Source organism: Tinamus guttatus, unplaced genomic scaffold (genome assembly GCF_059628265.1).
Source record: "Tinamus guttatus ecotype Peru unplaced genomic scaffold, ASM5962826v1 Tinamus_guttatus_pri_ptg001228l, whole genome shotgun sequence".
Taxonomy (NCBI): Eukaryota; Metazoa; Chordata; class Aves; order Tinamiformes; family Tinamidae; genus Tinamus; species Tinamus guttatus.
In genome coordinates, this window is record NW_028289762.1 from 17,151 (window position 1) to 38,758 (window position 21,608).

Genomic DNA, 21,608 nt, shown 5'->3' on the forward strand with positions numbered 1-21,608 from the left:
CCAGCTCTGCACCCCAGGGGACGTGTCCTGCCTGGGCTTCCACCGAGCGCCCTGGGGACACTTTGGGGACACCCCAGGGACACAGGCCCCCCTGCCACCTCTGCAAATGAAGCAGCTCAGATGGTGCCAGCATCTGTGTCACCTGTGTCACCCCATTGCCATCCCTGTCACACCAGGTGACACTGGCCTGTCCCCTCTGTCCCTGTCCTCTGTACCCCCCTCCCAGCTCCTTCATCCCCGTCCTGTCACCATCCTGTCCCCATCCTTGTCACCTCTGTCCTCATCCAGTCCCCAAGTGTCACCCTGTCCCCATAACCTGTGTCCTCCTGTCCCCATCCCTGTCCTCTCCATCCTCGCCTGTCCCCTCGCTCCCTCTCCTGTCCCCAAGTGTCCCAAGCTCCCTGTCCCCTGCGGCCCTGTCGTGTCCCTCATCCCTCCCGCAGTCCCTCGGCCACCCCAGGGCTGTCCCGAGATGTCCCCAAGGGGGGGGACACAAGAGGACAGTGTCACCTGCGCTGTCCCAGTCCCGCTCCAAAGGGAACCCCCTCCGGCTCGGCATGGGGAAACGGGGGAAAAACAACTAAAAGTAGGTAAAAAATGTAAAAAAAAAAAGACATTTATTCAGCGTCACGAGCGGGTACAGGCAGCGAGCGACAGCGCGACGGGACGCGGCGCCCGCGGCCCCGCCTCCACCTGGGGACAGTGACGGGCGCCAGTCCCGGGCGCGGGGGACGCCGGGGGGGGGTCGGGTGTTTTGGGGCGTTTCGGTGGTTTTTTGGTGGTCTAAAACGCGTCTTCGGGGAGCGCCCCCCCCCGGCCGCCGGAACCTGCGGCTCCTGCTCTGGGTCTCCCTCCTGCTAAAAGTTCAGGCGCCTGAGGGATAACGGGGAAAAAAAAGTGTTAACGGGGCCTTGGGGACACCTTGGGGACACCTTGGGGACACCCTGGGGACACCTTGGGGACACCTTGGTGCTTACCGGGTGTTAAAACCTCCTGCCACCGCCGTAGCTGCCACCGCCGCTCGAGCTGCCGTAGCCGCCTGTGGGGACAGGGGGTGTCAGCGCGTCCCCAAACGGGGGGGCGGGGGGGTTGGGGACAACGCGGGGTTGTCCCCAAGGGGGGGGTGACACCGCTCACCGCCCCCGTAGGGCCCCGAGCTGCGTCCGCCGAAGTTGCCGCCCTTCATGGGCCCGAAGTTGGACGCCTGGTTGTTGTAACTGCCGAAGTCGTTGTAGTTGCCGCCGCCGAAGTTGCCGCCTGTAGCCGGGTGACAACAAAAACAACAGTCGGCCGGGGCGGGGTGTTTGGGGAAGGGGGGTGTCTGGGGCGGCACGCACCGGTGCCCGCGTCGGCCAGGCCGTTGCGCACGGCGAGCGCGGGGCCCCGCGCCGGCCGCCGGCCGCCGCTGCCGCCGAAGCCGCCGCCGCCGTTGTAGCCGTCGTAGGAGCCGCCGCCGCCGCCGCCGTAGCCACGGGAGCCCCCCGAGTAGCCGGGGCCGCTGCCGCCGCCGCCGCCGCCGTAGCCTGGGGACGGGGAGGGGACAGGGGGTGACACCGCGGGGACGGGGAGGGACGGACCCCGCCAAGTGGCCATGAGCCAGACGGGTGACGTGTCCTTAATGTGGCCCCCAATGGGTCCCCAACGTGTCCACACACATCCCGTCATGTCCCCGTGTCCCCTCATTGCCCAATGTGTCCCCAACGAGCCCCGTGTCCCCACATCCTCCCATGTCCCCACACTTCCCAATGTGTCCCCAACATCCCCCAAAGACCCCCGTGTCCCCATGTCCTCCCATGTCCCCACATTTCCCAATGTGTCCCCAACACCCCCAATAACCCCCGTGTTCCCACGTCCTCCCATATTCCCATGTCCCCACATTTCCCAATGCGTCCCCAACGAGCCCCGTGTCCCCACATTTCCCAATGTGTCCCCAACATCCCCCAACGACCCCTATGTCCCCACGTCCTTCCATGTCCCCACATTTCCCAATGTGTCCCCAACGAGCCCCGTGTCCCCATGTCCTCCCATCTCCCCATGTCCCCACACTTCCCAATGTGTCCCCAACATCCCCAACGATCCCCATGTCCCCACGTTCCTCCCATGTCCCCACACTTCCCAATGTGTCCCCAACATCCCCAACGAGCCCCGTGTCCCCACGTCCTCCCATGTCCCCACATCTCTCAATGTGTCCCTAACACAAACCCAAAGTCCCCGCAAATGTGTCCCATGTCCCCCAGCTCCCACCTGTCCTTATGTCCCCTCATGTCCCCAACATGTCCCAATGTGAACCTGGGCCCCAACCTGTTCCTATGTCCCCAACATGTCCCCACCTGTCCCAATGTGTCCCCAACATGACCCCAACGTTCCCCCCAGTGTGTCCCATGTCCCCACCTATCCCTATGTCCCCCCATGTCCCCACATTTCCCAATGTGTCCCCAACGTGACCCCCATGTCCCTACACGCCCCCACGTACCCTTAATGTGTCCCCACATGCTCTCATGACACCATGTCCCCAATGTGTCCCCAGCCCATCTCCATGTTGTCAACATGTCCCAAATCTGTCCCCCCAAATCTGTCCCCACATGTCCCTGCGTCCCAAGTGTGTCTCCATGTCCTCAACATATCCTAAATGTGTCCCCAACATGTCCCCAACGTGTCCCACATTGCTGCATCCTAACATGCCTCCAACATCTGCCCACATATCCCCATGTGTCCCACATGTTCCCATGTCCCCAACGTGTCCCCAATGGCCCCACGTCCCCAACGTGTCTCCAATGACCCCGTGTCCTGTGTCCTCATGTCTGCAGCCAACCCCCATACATCCCCACATGCCCGTGTCCCAAATCTGTCCCCAAACGTCCCCTACGTCTCCCCATGACCCTAACACACCCACAATGTGTCCCACAGCCCCACACGTGCCTGTGTCCCCCATCTGTCCCCAACGTCTCCCCATGTCCCCAACATGTCCCACACCCCCACATGTGCCTGTGTCCCCCATCTGTCCCCAAAATCTCCCCATGTCCCCAACATGTCCCACACCCCCACATGTGTCTGTGTCCATCTGTCCCCAAGGTCTCCCCATGTCCCCAACGTGTCCCATGTCCCCACACGTGCCTGTGTCCCCCATCTGTCCCCAAAGTCTCCCCATGTCCCCAACATTCCCACGTCCCCACACGTGCCTGTGTCCCCACGTGTCCGTGTCTCCCATCTGTCCCCAACATGTCCTACGTCCCCACATATGTCTGTGTCCCCCATCTGTCCCCAACGCCTCCCCATGTCCCCGTGTCCCACACCCCCACATGTGCCCGTGTCCCCCATGTGTCCCCAACGCCTCCCCATGTCCCCGTGTCCCACATCCCCACGTGCCTGTGTCCCCACACGTGCCCGTGTCCCCCATCTGTCCCCAACGTCTCCCCATGTCCCCAACATGTCCCACACCCCTACATGCACCTGTGTCCCCATGTCCCCAACATGTCCCACGTCCCCACACGTGCCCGTGTCCCCCATGTGTCCCCAACGCCTCCCCACGTCCCCAACATGTCCCATACCCCTACATGTGCCTGTGTCCCCATGTCCCCGACACGTCCCACGTCCCCACACGTGCCCGTGTCCCCCATGTGTCCCCAACGCCTCCCCACGTCCCCAACATGTCCCATACCCCTACATGTGCCTGTGTCCCCATGTCCCCGACACGTCCCACGTCCCCACACGTGCCTGTGTCCCCATGTCCCCAACACGTCCCACGTCCCCACACATGCCCGTGTCCCCCATGTGTCCCCAACACGTCCCACATCCCCACACGTGCCCGTGTCCCCCATGTGTCCCCAACACGTCCCACGTCCCCACACGTGCCTGTGTCCCCCATGTGTCCCCAACACCCCCCCACGTCCCCAACACGTCCCCCGTCCCCCCCCATCACTCACCCCGCGCTCCAAAGTTGCCCCCGCGGCTAAAATTGTCGTTGGCTCCGAATCCCCCGCGGCCGCCGCCGCCGCCGCCGCCGAAGTTACCGGAGCCGCTGCGTCCTGGCGGGGACAGAGCCCTTAGGGCGGCCGGGGACAGCGGGTGGCGGGTGACACGGGTGACACGGGGACGCCGCTCACCCACCTCGCTGGCCGGCCGAGGCGCTGGCCATCTCCTGCTTGGACAGCGCCTTGCGCACCTCGCAGTTGTGCCCGTTCACCGTGTGGTACTTCTGGACTGCACGGGGACACAGCGCAAGGGGGGGACGCGTTGGGGACGGCGGCGCGCGGCCACCGTCCCCACGGCGTCCCCAACTCACTGACGATCTTGTCCACGGAGTCGTGGTCGTCGAAGGTGACGAAGGCGAAGCCGCGCTTCTTGCCGCTGCCGCGGTCCGTCATGATCTCCACCACCTCGATCTTGCCGTACTGGCCGAAGTAGTCGCGCAGGTGGTGCTCCTCCGTGTCCTCCTTGATGCCGCCCACGAAGATCTTCTTCACCGTGAGGTGGGCGCCGGGGCGCTGCGAGTCCTGCGGGGACGGGGAGCCCCGAAACGGGGATGGTTGGCGGGTGGGAGCGCCAAAACGCGGCTGTTCGAACCCGTTTTTGTGTCCTGGAGCCCCAAAGTGTGGCCATTTGGGCCCCTTTTTGTATCTTCCAGCCCCAAAACGCAGCTGTTGCCCCAAAACATGGCCATTTGGACCTATTTTTGTATCCTGCAGCCCCAAAGTGTGGCCATTTGGACCTGTTTTTGTATCCTCCAGCCCCATACTGCAGCTGTTTTAACCCATTTTTGTATCCTCCAGGCCCAAAGTGCGGCCATTTGGACCCATTTTTGTATCCTGCAGCCCCAAAACGCGGCTGTTTGGGCCCGTTTTTCTATCCTGCAGCCCCCAAACCCATCTTTTTGGGCCTGTTTTTGTATCCTCCAGCCCCAAAACGCAGATGGTTGGAGGTTGGGGGCACCAAAATGCCGCTGGTTGGGCCTGTTTTTGTACCTACCAGCCCCAAAACACGGCCGGTTGGGCCCCTTTTTGTATAACCCATTTTTGTATCCTGCAGCCCCAAAGCGTGGCCGTTTGGACCCGTTTTTTGTATCCCCCAGCCCCAAAGCACGGCCGTTTGGGCCCCTTTTTCTATCCTCCAGCCCCCAAATGCAGCTGTTTAACCCGTTTTTTGTATCCTCTAGCCCCGAAAACATGGCCATTCGGGTCCCTTTTTGTATCCTCCAGCCTCAAAATGCAGTTGTTAACCCATTTTTTCTATCCTCCAGCCCCCAAAGCGCAGCCGTTCAGGCCCCCCTTTTTTATCCTCCAGCCCCCAAAGCGTGGCCATTTGGGCCCATTTTGGTATCCTCCAGCCCCAAAATGCAGCTGTTTTAAACCCATTTTTTGTATCCTGCAGCCCCAAAACGCGGCTGTTTGGGCCCGTTTTTTCTATCCTGCAGCCCCCAAACCCATCTTTTTGGGCCTGTTTTTTGTATCCTCCAGCCCCAAAGTGCAAGCCGTTTGGACCCATTTTTGTATTCTCCAGCCCCAAAACGCAGATGGTTGGAGGTTGGGGGCACCAAAATGCCGCTGGTTGGGCCTGTTTTTGTACCTACCAGCCCCAAAACACGGCCGGTTGGGCCCCTTTTTGTATAACCCATTTTTGTATCCTGCAGCCCCAAAGCGTGGCCGTTTGGACCCGTTTTTGTATCCTGCAGCCCCAAAACGCGGCCTTTTGGGCCCCTTTTTGCATCCTCCAGCCCCAAAATGCAGCTGTTTAACCCGTTTTTGTATCCTCTAGCCCCAAAGCGCAGCCATTCAGCCCCCCTTTTTTATCCTCCAGCCCCAAAACGTGGCCATTTGGGCCCATTTTTGGTATCCTCCAGCCCCAAAATGCAGCTGTTTTAACCCATTTTTGTATCCTCCAGACCCAAAGTGCGGCTGTTTGGACCCATTTTTGTACCCTGCAGCCCCAAAGTGCAGCCGTTTGGACCCGTTTTTGTATCCTGCAGCCCCCAAACCCATCTTTTTGGGCCTGTTTTTGTATCCTCGAGCCCCAAAATGCACCCGTTTGGGCCCCTTTTTGTATCCTCCAGCCCCAAAACGTGGCCATTTGGACCCATTTTGGTATCCTCCAGCCACAAAGCACGGCTGTTTCGACCCATTTTTGTATCCTCCAGCCCCAAAACGCGGCCATTTGGGTCCATTTTGCAGCTCTAAGGCCGAAAGGGTGGCCGTTTGGGCCCCTTTTTTGTATCTTCCAGCCCCAAAATGTGGCCGTTTGGGGCTGTTTTTTGTATCCTCCAGCCTCAAAGCGCGGCTGTTTGGACCCGCTTTTGTATCCTTCAGCCCCAAAAACACGGCCGTTCGGGGGCCCTTTTTGTATCCTGCAGCCCCAAAATGAGGTCGTTTCGACCCGTTTTTGTATCCTCCAGCCCCAAAGTGTGGCCGTTTGGGCCCGTTTTTCCTGTTTTTGCAGCCAAGAGCCCCAAAGTGCAGCCGTTCAGCCCCGATTTGCCACTGCCAGCCCCAAAACCATGGCCACTTGGGCCCGTTTTGCAGCCAAGAGCCCCAAACTATGACTTTTCAACCCCGTTTCTCTCATTTTTGCACCAAAGTCCGCCTGTTTGGCCCCATGTTTCCAGGTTTTGCAGCCACCAGCCCCAAATTGCAGCCGTTCAGTCCCATTTTTTGCACCAAGAGCCCCGAACTGCAGCCGTTCAGCCCCCATTTTTCCCATTTTTTGCACCACGAGCCCCAAAGCGCAGCAGTTCGGCCCCGTTTTTGCACCACGAGCCCCAGAGTGGGGCCGTTTGGGCCCGTTTTGCAGCCACCAACCCCAAACTGCAGCCATTTGGCCCCGTTTGTGGCCATCAGCCCCATTTTGTAACCACCAGCCTCAAACTGCAGCCGTTCAGCCCCATTTTTCCCGTTTTTTGCACCACGCGCCCCAAAGTGCAGCGGTTTTGGCCCCGTTTTCGCAGCCGCCACCCCAAAGCGTGGCCGTTTTGGGCCCATTTTTTGCATCTACGAGCCCCAGAGCGTGGGCCGTTTGGGCCATTTTTGCAGCCACCAGCCCCAGAATGTGGCCATTTGGGCCCATTTTGCAGCCACCAGCCCCAAGCGTGGCCGCTTGGCCCTGCTTTTTCCTGTTTTTGCACCACGATCCCCAAAATTGCAGCGGTTCAGCCCCGTTTTTTGCAGCCGCCATCCCCAAAGCACAGCCGTTTGGGCCCATTTTTGCACCTAGGAGCCCCAAAGCGCGGCTGTTTTGGGCCCATTTTTTGCACCTACAAGCCCCAGAGCGTGGCCATTTGGTCCCATTTTGCAGCGGCCAGCCCCAAGCGTGGCCATTTGGCCCCATTTTGCAGCCACCAGCCCCAAGCGTGGCCGTTTGGGCCCATTTTTGCACCTAGGAGCCCCAAAGCGTGACCGTTTGGGCCCATTTTTGCAGCCACCAGCCCCAGAGCGTGGCCATTTGGCCCCATTTTTGCAGCCACCAGCCCCAAAGCGTGGCCATTTGGGCCCATTTTGCACCTAGGAGCCCCAAAAGCGTGCCCATTTGTCCCCGCTTTTCCCGGTTTTGCACCACAAGCCCCCAAAATGCAGCGGTTCGGCCCCGTTTTTTGCAGCCCCCACCCCAAAGCGTGCCCGTTTGGCCCCGTTTTTGCACCTAGGAGCCCCAGAGCGCGGCCATTTGGCCCCATTTTTGCAACCACCAGCTCCTAGCATGGCCGTTTGGCCCCATTTTGCACCTAGGAGCCCTAGAGCGTGCCCGTTTGGCCCCGCTTTTCCCGTTTTTGCGGCCGCCCGGCCCCGTCCCGCCGCCCGCGGTGTCCCCCGCGCTGTCCCCCCGCGCTGTCCCCGGCTCCTACCTCCCGCGACACGGCGCGCTTGGGCTCCACCACGCGCCCGTCCACCTTGTGCGGGCCGCGCGTTCATGGCGGCGTCCACCTCCTCCACGGACGAGTAGGTGACGAAGCCGAAGCCCCGCGAGCGCTTCGTGTTGGGGTCCCCGCATCACCTGCGGGGACGCCGCGCGGTGGCACCGGGGTCCCCGGCGTCCCCGCGCGGGGGCCCCGGGGTGGCCCCGGGGGGGGTCCCTACCACGCAGTCCGTTGAGCGTCCCCCCATTGCTCGAAGTGGCTGCGCAGGCTCTCGTCCGTCGTCTCGAAGCTCAGGCCGCCGATGAAGAGTTTGCGGAGCTGCTCGGGCTCCTTAGGGGACTGCACGGGGGGGACACGGGGACATGATGGGGACGGGGGTCACCTCTGGCAGGTGTCCCCCCGCTCCGGTGCTGTGGGATGCGGTTGTCACCACAAGCCTCAAACTGCCCCCAAGACCCCCTTGCAAAGGCCCAACGGGCCCAATGAGGGGACACAGACCCCAAGGGGCTGCGCGGGGCCCTGTCCCCAACCAGGGACACCCCTGACCCCCCCCCCAACCCATTCCCCTCTCCAAAGGGACCTTGTCCCCCTCCAGGGACATCCCTGCCACCCCCTGCCCTGTCCCCCCACGCAAAATGGGACCTGTCACTCCCTAGGGACATCCCTACCCCCCTCCAAAGACGTTTCCACCCCCCCCAAACAACCCCTGTCCCCTGCCCAGGGACACCTTGTCACCTCCCCCCCCCCCCCCCAACAATCCCTGTCCCCCCCAGGGACGCTTTGTCACCTCCCCCCCCCCCCCACAACAGTCCCTGTCACATCGAGGGACACCCCTGTCCCCGCCCCCCCCTCGGGACACCCTTGCCCCCCCCTACCCCCCCGCGCAGCCCCCTGCCCAGGGCGCGCCCCGCGCATGCGCAGCCGCCGCCGCCCACCCGAGCACAAAGACGCGCACGTGGCCGCGGGGGCGCGCGCGCCGCGGGGTGGGGGGGGGAACCCGCGGGAGGGGGGCGCGCGCGCATGCGCCGCGGTGGAGTGTGGGGGGGGCTGCGATGCCATGGTGAGGGGAGGGGGCGCCGCGCGCGTGCGCAGTGGGGGCGGGCGGCGCGCGCAGGCGCAGTGCGCGCGGCCCGGCGGGAGCCGAGCGGGGCGGTTCGGTGGCGGGGGGGGGGGAGGTGGCGACGGGCGGGGGGGCGGCGGCGCGCGGCGGCGCGGGGCTCACCTCGCTCTTGGCCATGGCGGCGGGCGGCGCGGCCTCGGTGCGGGGCTGCGCGCGCGATGCTCCCTCCGCGAGGCGCCGACACGGAAAGGGGCCGAGCGCGCCGCGCGCCGCCGCCTCACTCCGCCGCGCGCCCGCCCCCCGCCCGCGCCCATTGGGCGCCGCGCCGCCGCGCCGCGCCCTCATTGGCCGAGCCGCGCGCCGCTCCGCCCGCGCCGCGCCCCGCGATTGGCTCCGGCGCCGCGCGGCCCGCCCCGCCGCGGCCGCCCTAGCGCATTGGCGGCGGCCCCGCCCCCCGCGGCGGCGCGCCGGCTTTTCCCGCTCCGCGGCCCGATTGGCTCCGCGCGCCGCGCTCCCGCCCCGCGCCCGCCGCTCATTGGCTAGCGCCGCAGCCCGGCGCTCCTCATTGGCCGCGCCCCTTGTCGCTCACGGCTCCGGTGCGGCGGGCCCGGCGGCGGTCGGCGAGCGCGGCGGCGGCGGCAGCGAGGAGCGCGCCCGGCCGCCCGTACGCAGGCTGCACGGCGCTCGGCGCATGCGCAGTGCGCGCGCGCAGAGGTGCGTGTGCGCGGAAGGGGGGAGCGCGGAGGCGGGGCGCGCGCATGCGCGGCGCGGGCGGCGCCTGCGCGCTGCGGGTCCGGTTTTGGCGGGCGGCGGCGGCGCCGGCGGCGGCCCCAGGGAAGCGGCGCCGCGCGCGGCGGCGGCGGCTCCGCGCGCAGGTAGCGGCGGCGGCGGCGCGCAGGGCACGGCGCGCGGCGATTGGGCGGGGGGCGTGCCCCGGCGGCGCGATTGGCAGCGGCGCCGGCCAATGGCGGCGCGGGGCGGCGCGAGGGGCGGTGAGCGGCGGGCGGCGCGGCCAATGGGCGCGCGGCGGCGGCGCGGCGGCAGCCAATGGGCGGCGCCGCGCGCAGCGCGCCTCGCTGAGGCGCCGCCGGAGCCCGAGCGGCCCCGGGCGGCCCGCGGGGCCGGGGGCTGCGCGTCGTCCCCGGGGCTGGGGGCAGAACGGGGCGCGAAGGGGCGGCCGAGGGCGCGAAGGGGCGGCCGAGGGCGCCAAGAGGCGGCTTAGCATCCAAAAGGGCGGCTTAAGTGGCAAGGGGCAGTGTGAGAAAGGGCCGCTTAAGTCCAAAAAAGAGCAGTTTAAGCCAAAAAAGGGGAGTCTTTAAGTCCAAAAAGGGCAGTTGAAACCACAAGCAGCAGCGCGGGTTTAAGGCCCCAAGGCCCCAAGCGAGGGGCAGCCCCTAAGTGCACCCAGGGCCATCCCGGCAGGACCCCCCCCCCCTCCCCGGGCCCGCTTCCCGGTTTCCCGCTTTCCCGCTTCCCGGTTTCCCGGCTTTCCCGCTTCCCGGCGTGGGCAGCGCGGCTGTGGCGCTCCCGCAGGGCCCGGGCGCCATGGGCAAGCGCAGCAAGCGCGCGGCGGCCAGCTCGTCCTCGGAGGACGACGAGGAGTTCGTGGTGGAGCGCGTGCTGGACCGGCGCGTCGCCAAGGGCCACGTCGAGTACCTGCTCAAGTGGAAGGGCTTCTCCGAGTACGTCCCCAACCCACCCCCTCCGCGGGCGCCTTCCCGGCTGTTATTTTGGGTATTTTGGGGTTTTTTTCCCCGCTCTTTTCCCGCAGGGAGCACAACACGTGGGAGCCCGAGCAGAACCTGGACTGCCCCGAGCTCATCTCCGAGTTCATGCGCAAGGACAAGAAGGGCAAAGAGGGCGACGGCGCCAAGGGGCGGCCCGAGGGCGCCAAGCGCAAGCCCGGCCCCCCCGGCGCCCCCGACGACATCAAGGCCAAGAAGAAGCGCGAGGTGAGGGGCCGGGGGGGGCGTTGGGGGCGTTTTGGGGGGTCCTGGGGGTGACTTTTGGGTGTCCCCGCAGAGCAATGACATCGCGCGGGGCTTCGAGCGGGGCTTGGAGCCGGAGAAGATCATCGGGGCCACCGACTCGTGCGGGGACCTCATGTTCCTCATGAAGTGGTGAGTGTGGGGACGGCGGCCCCGTCCCGGCTGGATGCCACCGTGTCCCTTGTCACCTCGCCGGGCTGTCCGGAGCTGCCGCCATGTCCCAGGGTGCGGGGGGACGCGGTGGCACTGCCCCGTGTCCCCCGTGTCCCCAATTTCCCGTCTCTCATGGCTTCAGCATTGCTTTGGCACTGGATGCCACCATCTGTCACGTCAGTTGTCCCCTCCCGGGGATGCTGGGGGGACATGGCCACACTGCCCCGCATCCCCCCCATGTCCCCAATTCCCCATCCCGGGGATGCTGGGAGTTGCCACCATGCCCCAGGGTGCAGCGGGACCCCATGTCCCCGCCATGTCCCCATCCCTCAGGGCCCCAGCAGTGCTTTGGTGCCAGATGCCACCACCTATGGCGTCCCTTGTCCCTTCTGGGGCCGCGGGCGGGGAGGTGTCCCCGCGGTCACCGCTTGTCCCCCCCGCAGGAAGGACACGGACGAGGCCGACCTGGTGCTGGCCAAGGAGGCCAACGTGCGGTGCCCGCAGGTCGTCATCGCCTTCTACGAGGAGCGGCTGACGTGGCACGCGTACCCCGAGGAGAGCGGGGCGCCCGCGCGCGCGCCCCCGCCGTGACACCCGCGGGGCCCCCGCCTGGCACCGACACCCGCTGGGGCTCCGCCTGTCACCAACCCCGCGGGGCTCCCCCGTGGGGACCTCCCCCTCCGCCTGTCACCAACCCCGTGGGACCCCCCCATGGGGACCTCCCCCTCCACCTGTCACCAACCCTGTGGGACCTCCCGTGGGGACCTCCCCCTCCGCCTGTCACCAACCCCGCGGGGCTCCCCCGTGGGGACCTCCCCCTCCGCCTGTCACCAACCCCGTGGGACCCCCCGTGGGGACCTCCCCCTCCGCCTGTCACCAACCCCGCGGGGCTCCCCCGTGGGGACCTCCCCCTCCGCCTGTCACCAACCCCGTGGGACCCCCTCCATGGGGACCTCCCCCTCCGCCTGTCACCAACCCTGCGGGACCCCCCCATGGGGACCTCCCCTTCCGCCTGTCATCAACCCCGCGGGACCCTGTCATCAACCCCATGGGACCCCCCCCCATGGGGACCTCCCCCTCCGCCTGTCACCAACCCCATGGGACCCCCTCCATGGGGACTTCCCCCTCCGCCTGTCACCAACCCCGTGGGACCCCCCCATGGGGACCTCCCCCTCCGCCTGTCACCAACCCCGTGGGACCCCCCGTGGGGACCTCCCCCTCCACCTGTCACCAACCCCGCGGGGCTCCCCCATGGGGACCTCCCCCTCCGCCTGTCATCAACCCCATGGGACCCCCTCCATGGGGACCTCCCTCTCCGCCTGTCATCAACCCCTGTGGGACCTGTCCCCGGGGACCTCCCCCTCCGCCTGTCACCAACCCCGCAGGACCCTGTCACCAACCCCATGGGACCCCCTCCATGGGGACCTCCCCCTCCGCCTGTCATCAACCCCATGGGACCCCCCGCCATGGGGACCTCCCCCTCCACCTGTCACCAACCCCACGGGACCCTGTCACCAACCCCGTGGGACCCCCCCATGGGGACCTCCGCCTGTCACCAACCCCATGGGACCCCACCATGGGAACCTCCCCCTCTGTCTGTCACCAACCCCATGGGACCCCCCCACAGGGACCCCCCCCTCTGTCATCAATCCCGTGGGGACCCCCCCCCCCAGCCTGTCACCAACACCCTGAGACCCCCCATTTGACCCCCATGTCACCAACCCCGCGGGACCCCCCTGCCTGTAACCAACATCCCCTGGGGCCTCCGCCTGTCACCAGCCCCACGGTGCCCCCCCCCGCAGGTCACCAACCCCGCGGGGACTCCCCGTGTCACCAACACCCCAGGACCCCCCCACGGGGCCCCCCCACCTGTCACCAACCCCATGGGGACCCCCTCGCCTGTCACCAACACCCCCAGGACCTCCCACCTCCCCCCCCCCACGGGGCCTCCGCCTGTCCCCAACCTGTCCCCAATCCCTCCCAGGGCCCCCCAACCTGTCCCCAACACCCCCCCCCCGCACAAGGGGACAGCTGGAGGTGGCCTCGTGTTGTTGTCCCCCCCAAAGGTGACAGGCGCTGGGGTGTCCCCCCCGCCGTGTGACACAGCCCCGGGGGGGTCCCAGTTCTGCTGTTTTTTTTTTCTACCCTCCGTGTTTTTTAGCTGGGGCTCCCCCCCCCCCGTGTGTGTGTGTGTCCCCGTGTCCCCTCCTGTGTCCCCCCCCGTGGATTTGCTGCCAATAAACGGTCACTTTTCAGGAGCTGCCGCTGGGAGGGGGGGGACACCCAGAACAACCCCCCTTGCTCCCCCCCCCCGCCCGGACGCCTGGGCCCCTCCTCGAGGTGGCCTCTGGTGCCACCTGGTGGCCGCCGCGTGGTGCTGCCGGGGGGGGGCACGGGATGGGGGGGACATTGGGGGGGGGACAGGGGGTCGGGGTGGCAATGGGGGGGGGGCGGGATCCGGGGGACACGGGAGGGGGGGACACTGGGGGACACGGGTTGGGGTGACAGTGGAGGGGACATGAGACGGTGACGTTGGGGGTCAAGAGATGGTGATAATGGAGGGGACAAGGGATGGTGACTGTGGGGGACACGGGTTGGGGTGATAATGGAGGGGGACACAGGATGGGGTGACAATGGAGGGGACATTGAGGGTCAAGAGATGGTGACAATGGAGGGGACATGGGACGGTGACAGTGGGGGACGCGGGTTGGGGTGGCAGTGGGGGACGCCGGTTGGGGTGACAATGGAGGGGGACACAGGATGGGGTGACAATGGAGGGGACATTGAGGGTCAAGAGATGGTGACAACGGAGTGGACACGGGATGGTGACCATGGGGGATGCGGGTTGGTGACAGTGGAGGGGGACACGGGTTGGGGTGACAATGGAGGGGACACGAGATGGTGACATTGGGGGTCAAGAGATGGTGACAATGGAGGGGACATGGGATGGTGACAGTGGGGGACGCGGGTTGGGGTGACAATGGGGGACGCCGGTTGGGGTGACAATGGAGCGGACACGGGATGGTGACAGTGGGGGACGTGGGTTGGGGTGACAATGGAGGGGGACACAGGATGGGGTGACAATGGACAGGACACGAGATGGTGACATTGGGGGTCAAGAGATGGTGACAAGGGAGTGGACACGGGATGGTGACCATGGGGGATGCGGGTTGGTGACAGTGGAGGGGGACGCGGGTTGGGGTGACAATGGGGGGTCTAGACCAGGGTGTCCCCCTGGTCTAGGGTGTCGCAGCCAGGAGGGGCCCAGGCATCCGGGCGGCAGCGTCATGTTGAGGGGGGGGGGGCGGAGCCGCTCAGGGCTCCGGGAGCCCCCCCAGGAGCCCGTCCTGCGCCAGCTCCCCCTGCAGGCTGGGACCGGCGTCAGGGCCACGGGGACACGGGGACACGGGGGGACACGAGGGGACGTGGGGGGATATGGGGAGACATGGGGGGATATGGGGGACGGGGGGACGTGGGGACACCTTGAGACCCCCCCCGGGGGGCCTGAGGAGACATGGGGGACACCGGGGGACACGGGGGGACACGGGTACACGAGGGGACATGGGGGTATATGGGGGACGGGGGGACGTGGGGACATGGGGACACCCTGAGACCCCCCCCCGGGGGGCCTGAGGAGACATGGGGGGACACAGGGAGACATGGGGGGACACGAGGGGATACGGGGAGACATGGGGGGCGGGGGGATGTGGGGACATGGGGGGACACCGGGGGACACGGGTACACGAGGGGACATGGGGAGACATGGGGGTATATGGGGGACGGGGGGATGTGGGGACATGGGGACACCCTGAGACCCCCCCCCCGGGGGGGCCTGAGGACACAAGGGGACATGGGGACACTGGGGGACATGGGGACACATGGGGACACAAGGGGACATGGGGACACTGGGGGACATGGGGACACAAAGGGACGCCCTGAGTACCCCCCCACCGGGGGGGGCCTGAGAACATGGGGAGACATGGGGGGACACCGGGGGACATGGGGAGACATGGGGGGCGGGGGATGTGGGGACATGGGGGGGACATGGGGGACACAAGGGGACATGGACATGGGGGGAACATGGGGGGACACGAGGGGACACGAGGACATGAGGGGACATGGAGGGGACACGAGGGAACATGGGGGACACGAGGAGACATGGGGAGACATGGAGGGCGGGGGGATGTGGGGACCGGGGGGGACATGGGACATGAGGGGACATGGGACATGAGGGGACATGGGGACGCGGAGGGGACGCAGGGGACACCCGACCTGTGCGCGAACAGCGGCAGCTGGTGGGGGCGGCGCAGGGGCAGCAGCCGCGCGCGGTGCCGCAGCAGCAGCGCCACCAGGAGGCGCTCGGCCGCGCGCGCGCCCGCCTCGCCTGGGGACACGGGGGACATGTCACACACAGGGGGACAGGTCACACGTGGGGGACACGGGGGGGACGTCACACAGGGGGACATGGAGGGGACACGGGGGATATGGGGGAGGACGGGGGGGACACCGGGGGGACACGCTTGGGGACATGTCACACATGGGGGACACGGGGAGACACGGGGGGACGTCACGCGGGGGGACGGGTCACACGCGGGGGACACGGGGGACATGTCACACACAGGGGGACATGTCACACACGGGGGACACGGGGGACTTCACGCACAGGGGGACATGTCACACACGGGGGACACGGGGGGACACGGGGGGGACGTCACACAGGGGGACATGGAGGGGACACGGGGGATATGGGGGAGGACACGGGGGGGACACGGGGGACGTCACGCACGGGGACATGTCACACACGGGGGACACGGGGAGACACGGAGGGGATGTCACGCGGGGGGACGGGTCACACGCGGGGGACACGGGGGACATGTCACACACAGGGGGACATGTCACGCACGGGGGACACGGGGGACTTCACGCACAGGGGGACATGTCACACATGGGGGACACGGGGGGACACGGGGGGGACGTCACGCGGGGGGACATGGGGGGGATATGGGGGACATGGAGGAGGACATGGGGGGACATGGGGGGGACATCACGCACGGGGACATGTCACACACGAGGGACACAGGGGGACACAGGGGACATTACACACGGGGACATATGGGGGATGCGTCACGCACAGGGGACATGTCACACGGGGGACATCACGCACGGGGGACACATCATGCATGGGGACATGTCACACATGGGGGACATGGGGGACGTCACACACAGGGACACGTCACGCATGGGGGACATGTGACCCTGCACACACTCACGGCCCCTCCCCGCACACGCGTGTGACACGTGACCCCGCACACACTCACGGACCCTCCCCGCACACGCGTGTCCCCGTGTGTCCCCACGTGTCCCTGCATGTCCCCGTGTGTGCCCACGTGTCCCCGCGTGTCCCCGCGTGTCCCCGCACTCACCGGTGCCATCGGGCGCGGGGCCCTCGAGCGCCCCCAGCTCCAGCAGCCGCGAGGCCTCCTCGTGGGCCAGCACATCCTGGAAGCCCAGGAGCAGCCACCTGCGGGGACACGCGTGTCACCAGGGTCACCCGGGGTCACCCACGGTGTCACCTGAGCGTCACCCGCAGCGTCACCCACAATGTCACCTGGGGTCACCCACGGTGTCACCTGAGTGTCACCCGCATGTCACCTGGTGTCACCCACGGTGCCACCTGAGTGTCACCTGCATGTCACCCGCAACGTCACCCAGCATCACCCACGGTGTCACCTGAGCGTCACCCGCATGTCACCCGCAGTGTCAGCCAGCGTCACCCACAGTGTCACCTGAGCGTCACCTGCATGTCACCTGCAGTGTCACCCGGGGTCACCCACAGTGTCACCTGAGTGTCACCCACACAGAATCCACAAGTCACCTGCTTGCCACCCGCAGTGTCACCTGGGGTCACCCACAGTGTCACCTGAGTGTCACCTGCGTGTCACCTGCAGTGTCACCCGGGGTCACCCACGGTGTCACCTGAGTGTCACCTGGGGTCACCCACACAGCATTCATAGGTCACCTGCTTGCCACCCACAGTGTCACCTGGGGTCACCCACAGCATCACCCACACAGTATCTGCAGGTCACCCGCGCGTCACCTGCAGCATCACCCGGGGTCACCCACACATTACCCACAGCATCACCCAGGGTCACCCGCAGCGTCACCTGTGTGTCACCTAGGTGTCACCCGCATGTCACCCACAGTGTCACCCGCACGGCACCCATATGTCACCCACGGCATCACCCACACTGTCACCCAGGTGTCACCTGCAGCATCACCCATGTGTCACCCGTGTGTCACCCGCGTGTCACCTGGAGCAGAAGAGCAGGGGCGCGGGGGGACACAGGCGGCTCAGGTGTCTGTGCAGCTCCGGGTCAGCCCGGCGCAGCAGCTCCTCCGAGCGGCCTGCGGGAACGGGAACGGGAATGGGAACGGGATTGGGAACAGGAACGGGAACGGGAATGGGATTGGGATTGGGATTGGGATTGAGAGCAGGGATGCAGTTAGGAATGGGATGGAGGGGGTTGGGAATGGGATTGGGGGAACCGGGATTGGGGGGGGCGGATCGGAGGGGATGGGATTGGGTGTTGGGATTGGGTGGATGGGATGGGATTGGGATGCGGGGTGGGATTTGGGGATGGGGGTCAGGTCACATAGAGGACCTCGTCACCCCCCCATGTCCTTCCGATGACACCCCCATGTCCCCAGGTCACACACAGTGTGGCCGCCAGCCCCGCAACCAGGCCCCTGTGTCTCTGTGTCCCCTATCCCCGTGTCCCCATGTCCCCCCATGTCCCTCTGTGTGTCCCCATGTCCCCCCGTGTCCCTCTATGTGTCCCCATGTCCCCGTCTCCCCCCATGCCCCTCCATGTCCCCCTGTGTCACTCACGCAGTGTGGCCGCCAGCCACGCGCCCAGGTCCCTGTGTCTCTGTGTCCCCCATCTCTGTGTCCCCCATCCCCGTGTCCCCATGTCCCCCCATGTCCCCTGTCCCCATGTCCCTCTATGTCCCCCCATGTCCCCGTGTCACTCATGCAGCACGGCTGCCAGCCCCGCACCCAGGCCCCTGTGTCTCTGTGTCCCCCAGCCCCGTGTCCCCATGTCCCCCCATGTCCCCATGTCCCCCCATGTCCCCCATCCCCATGTCCATGTCCCCCCGTGTCCCCGTGTCACTCACGCAGCGCAGCCGCCAGCCCCGCACCCAGGCCCCTGTGTCTCTGTGTCCCCCATCCCCGTGTCCCCATGTCCCCCCATGTCCCCCCATGTCCCCGTGTCCCCCCATGTCCCCCATCCCCATGTCCCCCCCATGTCCCCCCATGTCCCCATGTCACTCACGCAGCGCAGCCGCCAGCCCCGCGCCCGGGTCCCCGCGCGGCCGCTCCGGGGCCACCAGGCACCAGAAGGTCTCCCAGTCGGAGCCCACGGTCTCCAGCACCCGCGCGGCCACCAGCACCGTCCCCGGCACCGCCGCGCGCGCTGGGGACACCCGCGTCACCCGCGGGGGACACGCGGCGCCCGCGGGAGGGGACACGGGGCACAGGGACACAGGGACATCGCCATTCCCCAGCATCAGGGACATGGGGGCAGTGCCATCCCCGGGACAGGGGACATGGGGACATGGCATCCCTGGTATGGGGGACATGGAGGCAGTGCCATCCCCAGGACAGGGCACATGGGGACACGGCATCCCCCAGGACGGGACACACAAGGACATGGCCATCCCTCAGCATCAGGGACATGGGGGCAGTGCCATCCCCAGGACAGGGGACATGGGGACACTGCCATTCCCACTACAGGGGACACGGGGACACTGCCATCCCTGGTACAGGAGAGATGGGGACACTACCATTCCCACTACAGGGGACACAGGGACACTGCCATCCCTGGGATGGGGGACATGGGGGCAGTGCCATTCCCAAGAGAGGGGACACTGGGGACATGGGGACATCATCCCCCGTCCAGCACTGGGGCCGCTGGGGACACCCCAGGGCCTTGGGGACACTGCCAGCCACAGCAGCAGGTGACCAGGACACCGCATTGGCCTGGGGACACCAGGGCCTTGGGGACACTGAGGAGCCCGGGGCGGGGGGAGGCACTGGGGACACCGCCTGGGGACAAGGGGACATGAGGGGGCTTGGGGACAGCTCTGCCACCAACACCACGGGCCCGGGGCCACCACGAGGCACCGGGGCCACCAGCACTGATGACACTGGAGCCTGGGGACGCCACTAGCCCCTGGCAGGGGGGTGTATGGGGACATGGGGACGGTCCCTTGGGTTGGGGACAGGAACTCACCGGGGTAAAAGGCCACCAAGGTGATGAGCAGGTCCCGCAGGTGCAGCAGGTTGACCAGCCCCTCGCCCCTGGGGACAGCGGGGTGACAGCGGGGACAGGCCATGGGGTGGCCCTGGGATGGGAAGTCCAGGGTGTCCCCAGGACAGGGAGGGGACACAAGGTGGCCATGGCCAGAGGTGGTCCCAGGGCAAGGAGGTGACACAAGGTGGCCTGGGGCAGATGCTGGTGGCCTGGGGACAGGGACCACGGAGGTGGCCCTGGGGTCAGGGAGGGGACAGGGTGACCTGGGGTCAGGGAGGGGACAGGGACCAGGGAGGTGGCGCTGGGGACAGGGAGGGGAGGAGGTGGCCCTGCCTGGGGACAAGGACAAGGACACAGGGGTGGCCGGGACAGGGAGGGGACAAGGACGTGGGGGTAACACGGGGGTGACGCGAGCGTGGCCCGAGGGTGACAGGGGACACAGGGGTGACACAGGGGGACGCAGGAGTGGCCCAGGGGTGCTGGGGACACAGGATGATGGGGACACGGGGGTGACATGGGGGTGATGCAGGGATATGGGGGTGGCCTGGGGGTGCTGGGGACACAGGATGATGGGGACACAGGGTGATGAGGGACACAGGGGTGACATGGGGGTGATGGAGGGACATGGGGTGGCCCAGGGGTGCTGGGGACACAGGATGATGGGGACACGGGGTGATGGGGACACGGGGGTGACATGGGGGTGATGCAGGGACATGGGGGTGGCCCGGGGGTGATGGGGACACAGGATGATGGGGACACGGGGTAATGAGGGACGCAGGGCTGACATGGGGGTGATGCAGGGACATGGGGGTGGCCCGGGGGTGATGGGGACACAGGATGATGGGGACATGGGGTGATGGGGATGCAGGGCTGACATGGGGGTGATGCAGGGACATGGGGGTGACACGGGGTGGCCCGAGAGTGCTGGGGACACAGCATGATGGGGACACGGGGTGATGGGGACACAGGGGTGACATGGGGGTGATGGAGGAACATGGGGGTGACACAGGGTGGCCCGGGGGTGCTGGGGACACAGGATGATGGGGACACGGGGTGATGGGGACATGGGGGTGACATGGGGGTGATGCAGGGACATGGGGGTGGCCCGAGAGTGCTGGGGACACAGGATGATGGGGACACGGAGTGATGGGGACACGGGGGTGACATGGGGGTGATGCAGGGACACGGGGTGACACGGGGTGACAGGGGTGGGGACGCGGGGACGCACTGGTAGAAGGGCCGCTGGCGCTGGGTGCGGGGCAGCTCCGCGTCGATGTCCCGCACGGCCGCCCAGAAGCACCCGGCGTCGACGGCCCCCAGCTCCACGGCCTGGGGACACGGGGACACGGGGACACGGGGACATGGGGACATGGGGACACGGGGACACAGGGAGGCGGGGACACGGGGACATGGGGACATGGGGACACGGGAACATAGGGATGTGGGGACACGGGGACACAGAGACATGAGGACATGGGGACACGGGGACACAGGGACGTGGGGACACGGGGACACGGGGACATGAGGACATGGGGACACGGGAACATAGGGGTGTGGGGACACGGGGACACAGAGACATGAGGACATGGGGACATGGGGACACGGGGACACAGGGACGTGGGGACACGGGGACACAGGGACATGAGGACATGGGGACACGGGAACATAGGGATGTGGGGACACGGGGACACAAGAGACACAGGGACATGAGGACACGGGAACATAGGGATGTGGGGACACAGGGATACAGAGACACAGGGACATGAGGACATGGGGACATAGGGATGTGGGGACACGGACCCAGAGACAGGGACATGAGAACATGGGGACATAGGGATGTGCGGACAAGGGGACACAGGGACACAGAGACAGGGACATGAGAACACCGGGATGGGGGACATGGGGACACATGGGGAGATGGGGACACGAGGACACAGGGATGCAAGGACGTGGGGACACAGGGACATGTGACATGGGGACATAGGGATGTAGGGACACGGGGACCCAGAGACAGGGACATGAGGACATGGGGACATAGGGATGTGCGGACAAGGGGACACAGGGACACAGAGACAGGGACATGAGGACATGGGGATGGGGAACATGGGGACACATGGGGACACGAGGACATGGGGACACAGGGATGCAGGGACATGGGGACACAGGGAGGCAGGGATGTGGGGACATGCGACATGGGGACATAGGGATGTGGGGACGCGGGGACACAGGGACACAGAGACAGGAACATGAGGATG

At 66.5% G+C, this 21,608-nt stretch overlaps 2 protein-coding genes and 2 long non-coding RNA genes across 4 annotated transcripts; 1 reads left to right on the forward strand and 3 right to left on the reverse strand.

The window, feature by feature from the left end:
• Positions 1–982: 982 nt before the first annotated feature.
• On the reverse strand, positions 983–1,247 carry LOC148590592 (uncharacterized). The gene is made up of 2 exons (XR_015914282.1): positions 1,138–1,247; positions 983–1,039 (listed from the first exon to the last, which is right to left on the reverse strand). It is a non-coding gene; the product is annotated as an uncharacterized LOC148590592 (long non-coding RNA).
• A 2,668-nt stretch (positions 1,248–3,915) lies between these two features.
• LOC148590593 (heterogeneous nuclear ribonucleoprotein A1-like) lies at positions 3,916–7,967 on the reverse strand (the record flags this gene model as incomplete). Its single annotated transcript, XM_088538838.1, is given in 5 exon segments — positions 3,916–4,025; positions 4,108–4,200; positions 4,283–4,493; positions 7,826–7,882; positions 7,884–7,967. Coding segments are annotated over 5 exon segments (555 nt in total), but the record flags the coding sequence as incomplete, so codon positions are not given.
• A 131-nt stretch (positions 7,968–8,098) lies between these two features.
• On the reverse strand, positions 8,099–9,556 carry LOC148590594 (uncharacterized). Its single transcript, XR_015914283.1, has 2 exons — positions 9,060–9,556; positions 8,099–8,176 (listed from the first exon to the last, which is right to left on the reverse strand). It is a non-coding gene; the product is annotated as an uncharacterized LOC148590594 (long non-coding RNA).
• A 175-nt stretch (positions 9,557–9,731) lies between these two features.
• Positions 9,732–11,642, forward strand: LOC148590595 (chromobox protein homolog 5-like). Its single transcript, XM_088538839.1, has 5 exons — positions 9,732–9,772; positions 10,431–10,579; positions 10,669–10,849; positions 10,920–11,017; positions 11,482–11,642. Exons 2-5 carry the CDS (start codon positions 10,443–10,445, stop codon positions 11,627–11,629), a joined length of 564 nt encoding a protein of 187 aa, XP_088394965.1. The 5' UTR covers positions 9,732–9,772; positions 10,431–10,442; the 3' UTR covers positions 11,630–11,642.
• The last annotated feature ends 9,966 nt before the right edge of the window (positions 11,643–21,608 follow it).

Coding starts and splice junctions, on each gene's coding strand:
- LOC148590595 (XM_088538839.1), top strand. CDS start 10,443: ATGGGCAAGCGCAGCAAGCGCGCGGCGGCCAGCTCGTCCTCGGAGGAC. Junction 10,580..10,668: donor AAGTGGAAGGGCTTCTCCGA/GTACGTCCCCAA, acceptor CTTTTCCCGCAG/GGAGCACAACACGTGGGAGC. Junction 11,018..11,481: donor CTCATGTTCCTCATGAAGTG/GTGAGTGTGGGG, acceptor TCCCCCCCGCAG/GAAGGACACGGACGAGGCCG.